This window comes from Cyprinus carpio, chromosome B8, assembly GCF_018340385.1.
Source record: "Cyprinus carpio isolate SPL01 chromosome B8, ASM1834038v1, whole genome shotgun sequence".
Taxonomy (NCBI): domain Eukaryota; kingdom Metazoa; phylum Chordata; class Actinopteri; order Cypriniformes; family Cyprinidae; genus Cyprinus; species Cyprinus carpio.
In genome coordinates, this window is record NC_056604.1 from 28,197,216 (window position 1) to 28,209,387 (window position 12,172).

Sequence of the window (12,172 nt, forward strand, 5' to 3'; positions counted from 1 at the left end):
AAAAAAAAAAAAATTTTTTAAAGAAATGTTGGTGGTTTTCCTTTCACCATTTTATCACATTCTCTTGTCATGTTCTCCAAATCTGATCCAGTCAACATTTTGTGTTTGACCTCATGAGGTCATATATGACCATCACTCTCAGTACCGGTTTTGTCATACAAGTGAGTAATAAACAGAACATTTTCATATTCCCATCATCCATCCACTGCTTGTCTTCTGTAAGGTGGTCTGGACGAATGGCTTGTCCATCTCACACATTCAGATTCAAATGGCTTTATTTGCATGGTAAAAAAATAAAACATTGCAAACACGTTGGTACCATTAAATTACAGACATACATTTACACAAATAATGATAACAATGAGAAGGAAAAGGCCCAAAAGCACACAGTGATGTAACTGAGTGTTGATGTTAGTGTGTGGTATTGTGGGGAAACTGCAGCACCCAGACAGTGTGCCAATCCTCAGTGTTTTCATATATTATTTTTAAAAGATCATACTGGTTTTTGAGTGAACTATATGTGTATGTTTTGTGTAATTTTACAAGCTCCGAGTGGGTCTGAGTAAATATTTTTGTCATGTCCCCATTAAATATTTAATAAGAAATTTTTGTTTATAATGTTTTCTTTGGAATATTGTTTGATTACAGAACCACTTTATAGTTTTTAATCAGTGGTAAACCAACAGCACAAACCTGAGCAGGTAAGAGCGGTGATGTTTTGTCAGGTTGTTCTCGCTCTGAAACGTTACTGTTTGATGGTTAATAAATGAACTTTAGCCCTCTCTTTCCATTCAGCATTATTCCAGCAGTACTCATTGTTTAGGTCATTGTGTAAGTAATCATGTGTTTATGAAGCTTCATCAGAGCAGCTGTCTGGGGTTCAGTACTGGATAAAGATCCAAGAAACACCAACAAACGTGCAGTTGGATTTCAAATGTTGGGAAACAAAACACTGACCCAATAGAGCCCAATGACTGCTCTTGTGGGTTTTGTTGGCGTTTGTGCATTGGCCCTTATAGAGACATATCCATTAAGTTATGGGTGTTGGTTGCTGTTGCTGTTGTCCTACGGCCATTTAACCTTGTGGATTATCAGACCTCTCTGACCCCAATCTGCCTGTAACTCCATTCCTCCAAATTGCAGCACCTCGCTGTAATCTCTCATCTGTGCTTAATCTGAGCACATGGGGGGCATATAAGAGAGGCACTCATGTCCCGCAGAGCAGATCTCACTCTCAGTCACTTTCTACTGAAGAGAAGGTTCACTCTCATCTATCGGCTTTCTCCATTGTGACCCTTGACCAGTAAAACAAATATGAATGGAACGGAAGGTCCAAACTTCTACGTGCCCATGTCCAACAAGACGGGTTTGGTGCGGAGCCCGTTTGAGGAGCCACAGTACTACCTGGCAGAGCCGTGGAAGTACTCGCTCCTGGCGGCGTACATGCTCTTCCTCATCATCACTTCATTCCCCGTCAACTCCCTCACGCTCTACGTCACCGTGCAGCACAAGAAGCTGCGCACGCCGCTCAACTACATCCTGCTCAATCTGGCCGTGGCCGACCTGTTCATGGTGGTGGGCGGCTTCACCGTCACCCTCTACACCGCCCTGCACGGCTACTTCGTCCTGGGGGTCACCGGCTGCAACATCGAGGGCTTCTTCGCCACTCTGGGTGGTGAGTACTTCACCTCTGCAGACAAACACTGCTCATCTGTGTACTCCTGAGATATTCATCAGATAGCAATCAGAAGCACAGTGTGGGTTTTGCTGTGGTAATAAAGACTGGTGTCAAATTTGGGTGATTCTCACAAAAACGTCATGAACACCTTTCACTTTTTTTTTTTTGCATTATTTTCATGACAATTTTGTTTCACATTATTAATGGAAATCTTAAAGTGTTTTTATTTATCATTCATTTATTTATTTTTGTAATTATCACTGTTCTCATAACTATAATAGGTGTTTTAATGTATTACAGTCAAATGTATAGCAATACAAGTTTTAAGTTAGTTTTTTTTTTTTTACAGACCTTAAAATATTGAATATGTATATATAGTTGTTTTCTTTTGGATTTTTTCATTGTGATAATATTATCAAGTTCATAATCCACATTTCAACCTCAAGTCTCATTACTATAATTCAAAAACTAATTATAAATGTAGGTAGTAATTGCTGTACTGTTTTTAGGGTTAGGGTTCATGCTGCGGGGATTGACTGCCAGATCTGATGTGACATGCACTCAAATAAGGACTCAACAGTCTTAGCTGCCGGAGTCAGCAATCCCCTATTAGGTCTGCACCATCAGAGCTGACAGTATTCCCTATGGCCACTCCCTAAGCTTTGCACCCTATGCAAGGAAAGTCCCGGATTTTACACCTTCCTCCCTTCCTAACCGGGACTGCCCATCCCAAAGGAAGAGCTCTGTCCCTTCTCCGAATAACGCTCTTACGTTCAGAAATGTCACGCTCTTCACCTCAGAATGGGCTCCATTTGTGTTGTAAACAATGTCATTCTCTATATTGCTTATCAATTTGAGCCCGATTGAGACGCAGAGAATATTAGTGAAGAGGATCATGCAGAACCTGTGCAAGCATTGCTCTTAAAGGGTTAGTTCTGGTACGTTAACCTTCTTTGCTAGATGATACCTTTAAGGGAATACTGGCACAGGGAAGCAAGTTAGTCCCTTGTCTGTCACTATACTTAGGGAGATCTGGTTCAAACCCAAGCTTAGGGCAACTTCCCAAGGCTTTCATAGAAAGCCTAACAACTCGGAACTGCTATCCCAGTGGAGCTCTGGGGAGCAGAAGCCTCAACAGAACCACTCTCTAAAGTGAGAAGGCCCAACTACCTTCCACATTTAGGAAAGCTTCCAAAGAGGCTTACAGAGAGCCTAACAACTCAGAATTGCTACTTAAATGGAGTTCTGGGCATGAAAGCCTTAAAAGGACGACACTCTGTAGTGAGAGGTGGCATAGGAATCCTCTAAAATTAAAAGCATTGACTAAGGAGAACCAAAAAGACCCTCAGAACTTGCCACTTCTTCCTACTTGAGCTGTAAGGACCAAGGCCTCAACATGGCAGCTCTCTAAAGCAAGAGGAGGCCCACATATGCCCTAAGCTAAGAATAGCTATCAAGGAGGCTCACAGAGAGCCTAACAACTTGATACTGCTGCCCAGACGGAGCTCCAATGAGTGGGACAACACTCCACTCTGTAAAGGCAGTAGCTAAGGAGGCTCACAGAGAGCTACTGCCTGGGTGAGGTTTAAAGATGGAGGCCTCTGCATAATGACTCTCTAAAGTGAGAGGAGTTCTAACTACGACCTACATTTGACAACTTTCCAAGGAGGCTTTGTTATCCCAGTGGTGCTTTAGAAAGCAGAAGTTCCAGCAGGATGACTCTCTTTAGCGAGGGGAAGCCTAACAACATTCCACTTCAAAGGCAGCCAAGGAGACAGCACTTATATAGCATAGAGTCAGCAACTTAGCCCCTAGCAGAGCTCAGAGGATGGAGGCCTAGCATAACTACTGTCTCAAGCGAGAGGCACCCTAGCTACAGACTATGCCTGTTAAGGAGGCATCACGGAGGACCTAGGTGGAGCTCAGGCGAGTGGAACTTAACAGGATAACCTTCTATAGTGAAATGATGCTTAACAAATGACTCTTTAAAGTGAGAGGAGGCCTAGTTACATCCGATGGCCAGGACAGCTTTCCAAGGAGGCTCACAGAGAGCCATACAAAACTCAGTACTGCTATCTAGGCCTTTACCCTAAAGATGGCTTATCAAGGAGGGCTTATGGGGAGCTACTCACACTTGATACCATTGTCTAGACTTGGCAACAAAGGAGACATGGTTTTATGTTTATGCAGTGTGATACGCAATGTGTAAAAACACAGTATAAGTCATTACAATCAATAATTATGTGCCCACTGGATGCAACAAATGGCTCGTTTGTAATGGGTTTTAATGTTTTTGTCTGGTCGTGCTGAGAGACGCCATCACAGTATGGTGAGGGGCGTAACATTTCCATCACACGCTTTAGGTATTCAGCCAATCACAATGCACTGGATAGCTGGCCAATCAGAGCACACCTCGCTTTTCAGAACGATGAGCTTTGTAAAAATCAACACGTTTCAGAAATGCAGGGCATAGAGGAGAAACAATAATGTACAGTATGTGGAAAATAATGTGTTTTTTGAACCTTAAACCACACAAACCCACATAAATTGCATTACACCAAATACTCACAAAAAATGTATTTTTAGCAACGTCATATGACCCCTTTAAAGCAAAGATGTACATTAAAACTGTGAACTCACTGCGATGCAGCGAGTGTATTCCATAACAAAGATGGTATCAGTAAGTCAGTATGTACATTTAATGATGTTAAAAAGGTTTAATATTTATGAATTAAATTCTAAACATCCATTTCGTTGTGAGTGCAGTGATACATGATTGATTCTGTTGCGTCACAGTGTCGCGTTGTGTTTGGTGTGGACACCCAAATTCCTTGTCGCTGGAATCTTGTTGCATCTCGTGTAGTTAGGATATGGTGTTATATGTATAACTGACACATACTGTACATATACTCACCAACAGCGATATGTACAATATAACAAATCTCACCTGCTTATCTCATCTTCATATGTTAATTATGCTTTCTGCCATCTCTAAAGTGGACTAAGAGGATACCAAGTTTGGAGCTGAAGTCATCGAGAGCTTCTCTGTGTTTGTCAGGTGAGATCGCGCTGTGGTCTCTGGTGGTTTTGGCTGTCGAGCGTTATATTGTGGTGTGTAAGCCAATGACATCATTTCGATTCGGAGAGAAGCACGCCATCGTGGGAGTGGGCTTCACCTGGGTCATGGCCCTCACCTGCTGTGTGCCGCCTCTGCTGGGCTGGTCCAGGTACTCCATCACAGTCTTCAGCAAAACACAGAGCTTTATCCACTCATTTGTCAACTGAATTGTCTACAACAGTGAAGTGTGAAGTTGAGCAGTCAGTGACAGGACAATGAGCTCATGAACTGGTACTGATGTCCTGACTGGAGGTCTGGGGTCATGTGACTGTGTGCAGGTATATTCCAGAGGGAATGCAGTGCTCCTGTGGAATAGATTACTACACTCCCAAACCTGAGATCAACAACACCTCGTTTGTCATCTACATGTTCATCATGCACTTCTCCATCCCTCTGCTCATCATCTTCTTCTGCTACAGTCGCCTTCTCTGCACTGTCCGTGCGGTAAGACACACACAAACGTATTTCTTTTTTCTGTAGAACACAGAAGATATTGTGAAGAGTGTTAGTAATCAGACAGTTTTGGTTAGCAGGCCACTGTATGGAGAAATGGACAAAAAAAATTCAGAATTTTCCTTTCTGGGTGAACTATCCCTTTAAATGAACAATTCATATATAACAAACAAGCACAGACTTAGTGGTTATTAATGCAGTTACTACACAAATGACACATGAATTAGTTCCTGACATGTAAGGTTAATGGTTGACCTCTGTTTCACATACAGTATATCTTCAACACAGCTGGACCACTGAACCAATCAGCATCCAGGTCTATGAACAGCACATGTTGTGCTCACTGTTTTCTGTCATTTGTTTTCTGTGGTCAGGCCGCTGCTCAGCAGCAGGAATCAGAGACGACCCAGAGGGCCGAACGGGAAGTGACACGTATGGTGGTTGTCATGGTGATCTCGTTCTTAGTGTGCTGGGTGCCATATGCCAGCGTGGCCTGGTACATCTTTGCTAATCAGGGGGCGGAGTTTGGTCCTGTAGTCATGACGATACCTGCTTTCTTTGCTAAGAGTGCAGCGCTTTACAACCCTGTCATCTACATCATACTCAACAGACAGGTGAGACCGTTCTAAATCATGCACTATGTACCAAGTATACTAACTAAAAACAGTTCTGAACAAAGACACAGCAGAACGAACTGTTGTGTGTATTCAAGGTAAAAGCAGAGTGGGTCTTTTAATGGTGAATGAATAGTTGTTTTTTTATAAGAGGATTGAATGAGTGATTTTTTGTTTCAATATTAATTTATGAACAACACTGAAGAGGAGAGCAGACAGCACTGTGCCATCAACCAAATTACAAACTACATGCCCGTCACAGTTTCACTATACTAAGAGTGACTGGCTGAACTGATATAGTTTGTTATTAAAATCTAAAAGAGGGAACATCTGGGCTGTGCCTGTCACAAGTTCGTAGGGTGGATCTTACCATCCTTACTGCATGTTCTTACCAAATGATCAAACGTCATACGACATCTAATAAGCTTGCAGGCTAATGGCTAATACACTGAATGGTTCAACTTCATAGCCTTATTACTTACCATTTTACCTAACAGTTTAACTAACAGAGTTGCTACAAAAGGCAGGTTTGTTGAAGCAGGGTTGGAACTGACGTCTGCTGTATATAATCCTGGATGTGTTTACATTGGTCCAGTTCAGGAACTGCATGCTCACTACGGTCTGCTGTGGAAAGAACCCGTTTGGTGAGGAGGAGACCAGCATGACGGCCTCCAGTAAGACTCAGTCCTCGGTGGTCTCGTCCAGTCAGGTGGCTCCCGCCTGACCGACAGCTGGACAAATCCACCCAGCAGCCTTCTTCAGGCCAAATATGTCACTCCACATCTACTCGGCTTCCGCTCATCCAGCCAACAACTACATCTACTACTTCACTCATTTCTGCCCTTGAATCTTATGTTTTGTAAAAACTGGCCAACCAGATCTCTATAGTTATAGTGTATAATGTTTGTACTGCATGTGATTGTGTATTTACATGGAAGATACTTGGTGTTTAGTAACTTGATGGCATCTCTGTGGATTTATCTCAACAGCTGCTCCATTGGTTCTTCCTGATACTCCAGCTGTTAGATGAATATTTAGCTGTAGTCAGTTATTATTTTGTAAAGTTCTTATTTTCAAAAGATAACCATTTGTAGGCTTATGTTCTGAGACTGTGATGTTTCTTTATAAAGTTTGATGTTGACGATGTGAGACTGAGTGCTGGAGCCAGAAGAGCCCTCAGGAGATTCACCACACACCCAGCGAAACAGTTCTCTGAATGTTTAGATGGAAATGTTGTCTGTGGAAAAATTATGATTAAATATGTTAATGTGTAAAGACATGAATTTGATTACAAAATATAGAGGCAAAGCAGAAATAAAGGCTCATGTAAAACAAAAAATGTTTACTAAAATGTGCATGGATGTGACAAAGAACTGGGAATGTTACACAATGTTTTAGTAACGTTTGTCTTTATTGATAAAATTTCCCTCTTTCTCCAAAAAAATTAAACATTTCCAGCAGAATATCTACAAAAATTATGCACACACTTTGGTTTGGATCCAAAGAATGACCCAAACCCTTCAAATAATAATAATTAATACAAATGCAACAGTCTCATTCAAGCCTATTATATGTTTATCATAGTAACTTGTAGTCCAAGGCATCGTGGAATTAAAATGAACTGCCGTTGAACAGCGCAGGCACAAATATCCCATCAGAGAAACATAATTCACAAAACACTATGAAATCATCATACAGCTATAAATATTGCTATGGAGAAGGTCTTGTATAATCCAGTGCATAAGTGGCTCTCCCCGAGTGTGGGGTCAGTGCGTCACATGACCGCAGGGCCTCAGGACCCTGGAGTCCACAATTAATTAAACAAACTCCTAGTTCAAAGTCAATAGTTGAATACTATATTGATTGAAAACCAACAAACTGATCAAAGCCAGAACAAGCGGTGAAACATTATGGATGTTTCCTTCTCACTTCTCACTGGATTATCCACATCGGTTCAGTAAATGTGGGACAGTTTTGATCAGATAATCGGGACTTCATGTTCTTTGAGGCAGCGGTCAGGGGAACGAATGTGGACTCAGGCCTCACTGCTGCACTCATAGATGTTGTCTTCCATCAGCGCAATGACCTGCTCGAACTTCTGCTGCAGCTGAGTGCGTCGAGCCGTCGGGCTCGAGTCCAGCGCGCTCACCACCTGAGACACACACACACACACACACATCAGTATATTCTTACAGTTTATTTGAAGTCTTTTTCAAAGGTATTCTGACATCAGTTAGAGGAGATGGGACTATGACAGGATTCGAACATGCATGAGTCCCTGTGAGTCTGTGTTCACACTGCTCTCACTGAACACATTAATGGAACACTTTGTAACATGGGGCCAACACTGAAAATGACAGTTTTATGAAGTAAATCATTGAATCTCATTGGAGACGCACTAATGACAGCCTCAAACACAGCCAGAGATCACAAAATCATTTCTATCAGTTTATTTGCTTTAAAATACAGCAGCTAAAGCATTTGGAACTGCAGTGTTGTAGTACTCAAGTCCGAGACCATATTTTCTACGACTGGTTGAGACCGGCTCATTCAAGTTCAGGCCAAAGTGAAACACTCCTGAAAACATGGTCTTGGACTTGAGCCAAGTACTAAACCTGTAGAATGTCAGCTGGCTGTAATCCAGTGCACACTGTATATCCACCTCATTTTAGCCGTAAGAGTGAATGTGGCTATTTGTCTTTTTTATGGGACATGCTTCCGATGTCATCCGTGTCCAGCTATTTTTAGCTATACAAATCAGCTCGTTTTGCTGCTTGATATTGCAAATTGGTGCGTCTTACATTTTTATTTTAATGTATTATCTTTATTATCAACACACTGGTTTGTAGTGCAAACAGTTTTACCGTTTGCCACTGTATCAGGTGGGGTTTGGGGCATGGCCACTGTAGACTGTTGAGTTTGGGGCATGACTACTGTAACAGACTGAGTTTGGGGCGTGGCCACTGTAGACTGTTGAGTTTTGGGCGTGGCCACAGTAGCAGACCGGGTTTGGGGCGTGCCTACTGTAGCAGACCGGGTTTGGGGCGTGCCTACTGTAACAGACTGGGTTTGGGGCGTGGCCACAGCAGCAGACTGTGTTTGGGGCGTGGCTACTGTAACAGACTGGGTTTGGGGCGTGGCCACAGTAGCAGACTGGGTTTGGGGCGTGGCTACTGTAACAGACTGGGTTTTGGGCGTGGGCACAGTAGCAGACTGGGTTTGGGGCGTGGCTACTGTAGACTGTTGTGTTTTGGGCGTGGGCACAGTAGCAGACTGGGTTTGGGGCGTGGCCACAGTAGCAGACTCGGTTTGGGGCGTGGGCACTGTAGCAGACTGGGTTTGGGGCGTGGCCACTGTAGCAGACTGGGTTTGGGGCGTGGCCACAGTAGCAGACTGGGTTTGGGGTGTGGCCACAGTAGCAGACTAGGTTTGGAGCGTGGCCACTGTAGACTGTTGAGTTTTGGGCGTGGGCACAGTAGCAGACTGGGTTTGGGGTGTGGGCACTGTAGCAGACTGGGTTTGGGGTGTGGGCACAGTAGCAGACTGGGTTTGGGGCGTGGCCACTGTAGCAGACTGGGTTTGGGGGCGGGCCACTGTAGCAGACTGGGTTTGGGGCGTGGGCACTGTAGCAGACTGGGTTTGGGGCGTGGGCACTGTAGCAGACTGGGTTTGGGGCGTGGCCACTGTAGCAGACTGGGTTTGGGGCGTGGCCACTGTAGCAGACTGGGTTTGGGGCGTGGGCACTGTAGCAGACTGGGTTTGGGGCGTGGGCACTGTAGCAGACTGGGTTTGGGGCGTGGCCACTATAGACTGTTGAGTTTTGGGCGTGGGCACAGTAGCAGACTGGGTTTGGGGCGTGGCTACTATGTCAGGCTGAGTTTGAGGTGTGGCTAATGTAGCAGGCTGACTGTTGAACATGGTTGATGTAGTGCATGGGAAAACTCAGACTCAGTGCACAAAAGTCAAACTTCAAAGATTTGCCAAATTATTCAGAGACAGACAATGTGGAAAAACAAGATTAAACACTGGCAGTGTTTTTACAAGATGGAGGAATTTGATGGAACATTTGGAATTCAATAGAGCCGACAAACTAGCAGAGTTTCTTCTTGACAGGCAAGCTAAACTCATGTTAGCTCTTCACTGTCAAGCCCCAGATAAAATAGTAAGATACTGTAAGGATAAGAATAAACATAAAGGTGTGATGAGTGAAAGGGGCATTTGCAAAGGTTGTTTGAAAATATGCTTTATTTTTGTAGTTCCGCTAGATGTCATTAGGCAGGAACTGCATACGTCTGAAATGAGCACATGTAGTGTTATCTGTTCAGATTGCAAAACGAAATGCATTTAAGTTGAAAAAAAAAAAAAAAAAAAAAAACGGTTCGCTGACCAATAAGAAAGAGAGAATTTAAACAATACGGCTCCTTCACACTCGTGCATTGCTCTGCACATTCACAATAATCAGCATTGTTTTGCAAACCCCCATGCGATTGCACTTTCATGTCAAATGAGCCTTATTCAGAGCACAGCCGTCACAAGAAATGAGCTCAATCACGGCTCAAGAATAGACCTTCACATCTGTCCGGGCATCTGCATCCTGCTGCCAGCATGCTCGCACACACACACTCACACACACACATGCTTACACATGCTCACACACGCTTAGACACACATGCTAACACATGCTTATACACACTTACACACACTCACACACGCTTATACACACTCACAGGCGCTTACACACGCTCACACTCAAACACACAATCACACACACTTAAACACACTCACATGCGCTTACACATGCTCACACACACTGTGTGTGTGTGTGAGTGTCCATAGCATGCTTAAACAAACACACACACACGCTTACATACACTCACAAACACACAATCATACACACTTAAACACATTCACAGGTGCTTACACATGCTCACACACACTCACACACACACACACACACCCTAACACATACTAACACATGCTTAAACAGACACACACACACACTTACACACACTCACAAACATGCTTACACATACTCACACACACTTACACTCGCTCACACACACTCACAGGCACTTACACATGCTCACACTCACATGCTCACACACAAACACACAATCACACACACTTAAACACATTCACATGTGTTGTGTAAGTTTCTCAATACAAAGTACGCAAATTTCAGACTTGCATCCTCGGTAGTTCGGACTTTGCGAGTTCGACTCGGGAGTGTGATCTCCCGCGGACTGGACGACACAAGTCCGGTAATTCTGCAAACAGCAGCGTACTTGATAACATCAGTCAGCTCGCCTTGGCTACTGCAATTTTCCTCACTCTATATTTACAATAAGACGAAATATGATATGAAATACCACTGCCTCCTTTCGTTTTCATTTAAACATAATAATAGCCGCAGAAATGTGCTTAGTTCAGGGAAATGTGTATATATACAGCCATTACAATGAAACAAAATATTATATCAATTGCCTCTTTTTATTTTCATTTTAACATATAGATAAATTGAATTAAGACCAAAGATTACCTTTTATATTTACCCAAAACAAATGATATTTTGTGTTTAACCACTAAAGAGACATCAGAGCCAGAAGGACTAGCCGAGTTGAGACTGCTCTCGGCGGATACATGATCACTGAGCTCCCAGCTGATCGCGTGGAGCTGATCGTCTCCGAAATCAGTGAAACACATTTTTAAATAGGCGCTGTCTTTATAAATAAACCACAGATTTGAGTTTTAAACAACTACATTCTCGTCTGAAATACTTTTAAAACTTAATTTCATGACACAATAACAGTAATATTTTGAAAATGATCAGAATAAATGGTGGTTGAAATCACAATGCTGCGTGAACTCAACCAATCAGCATGCTCAGCGCCCAAGTCCCGCCCCCAAAAGTTCCGGAACTTTAAAAAAAGTACTACCTCGCCAGCAGGGACTTTCTGAGGGGCACTTTTTTACCCGGAACTTTATTTAGCTCCTGGTTCCTGCGGTGGAAACACACCGAGTACCAGCCCGAAGTCCCTAGTTCCTGGGGAGAGTTCCAGCGGTGGAAACACGGCTTATAGGTACTCATGATTAACATGAGATTGGGTGAAACTGTGTGTGTTATGCCCCCTTTAATCGTTACGTTCAATCGTCACATTCAGCCATATCGCAATTCTGGTCTTTCACTCCCCAAATTTAAGACCTCTTAAAATCATAATTAAGACTTTCTTGTAAAATTTAAGACTTTTTAAGACCCAGCGGAGACCCTGTTACACACACTTACAAACACGTTCACACTCACACACACTT

At 43.2% G+C, this 12,172-nt stretch overlaps 2 protein-coding genes across 2 annotated transcripts in view; one reads left to right on the forward strand and one right to left on the reverse strand.

The window, feature by feature from the left end:
• Window positions 1-503: 503 nt before the first annotated feature.
• exorh (extra-ocular rhodopsin) lies at window positions 504-6,999 on the forward strand. The gene is made up of 5 exons (XM_019093139.2): window positions 504-1,675; window positions 4,737-4,905; window positions 5,075-5,240; window positions 5,624-5,863; window positions 6,459-6,999. Exons 1-5 carry the CDS (start codon window positions 1,315-1,317, stop codon window positions 6,585-6,587), a joined length of 1,065 nt encoding a protein of 354 aa, XP_018948684.1. The 5' UTR covers window positions 504-1,314; the 3' UTR covers window positions 6,588-6,999.
• Window positions 7,000-7,474: 475 nt separating this feature from the next.
• Window positions 7,475-12,172, reverse strand: part of plxnd1 (plexin D1) — a 55,460-nt gene continuing 50,762 nt past the window's right edge. The window contains exon 36 of the mRNA XM_042729088.1: window positions 7,475-8,015. Coding sequence (XP_042585022.1) covers window positions 7,899-8,015 — 117 coding nt within the window. The 3' untranslated portion in view covers window positions 7,475-7,898. The remainder of the gene's footprint in view (window positions 8,016-12,172) is intronic.

Bases quoted from the DNA above. Each gene is read 5' to 3' on its own strand.
- exorh (XM_019093139.2), top strand. From the start codon at position 1,315: ATGAATGGAACGGAAGGTCCAAACTTCTACGTGCCCATGTCCAACAAG. The intron at 4,906-5,074 runs GTACTCCATCAC...GACTGTGTGCAG, and splicing joins CCTCTGCTGGGCTGGTCCAG to GTATATTCCAGAGGGAATGC. The intron at 5,864-6,458 runs GTGAGACCGTTC...ACATTGGTCCAG, and splicing joins ACATCATACTCAACAGACAG to TTCAGGAACTGCATGCTCAC.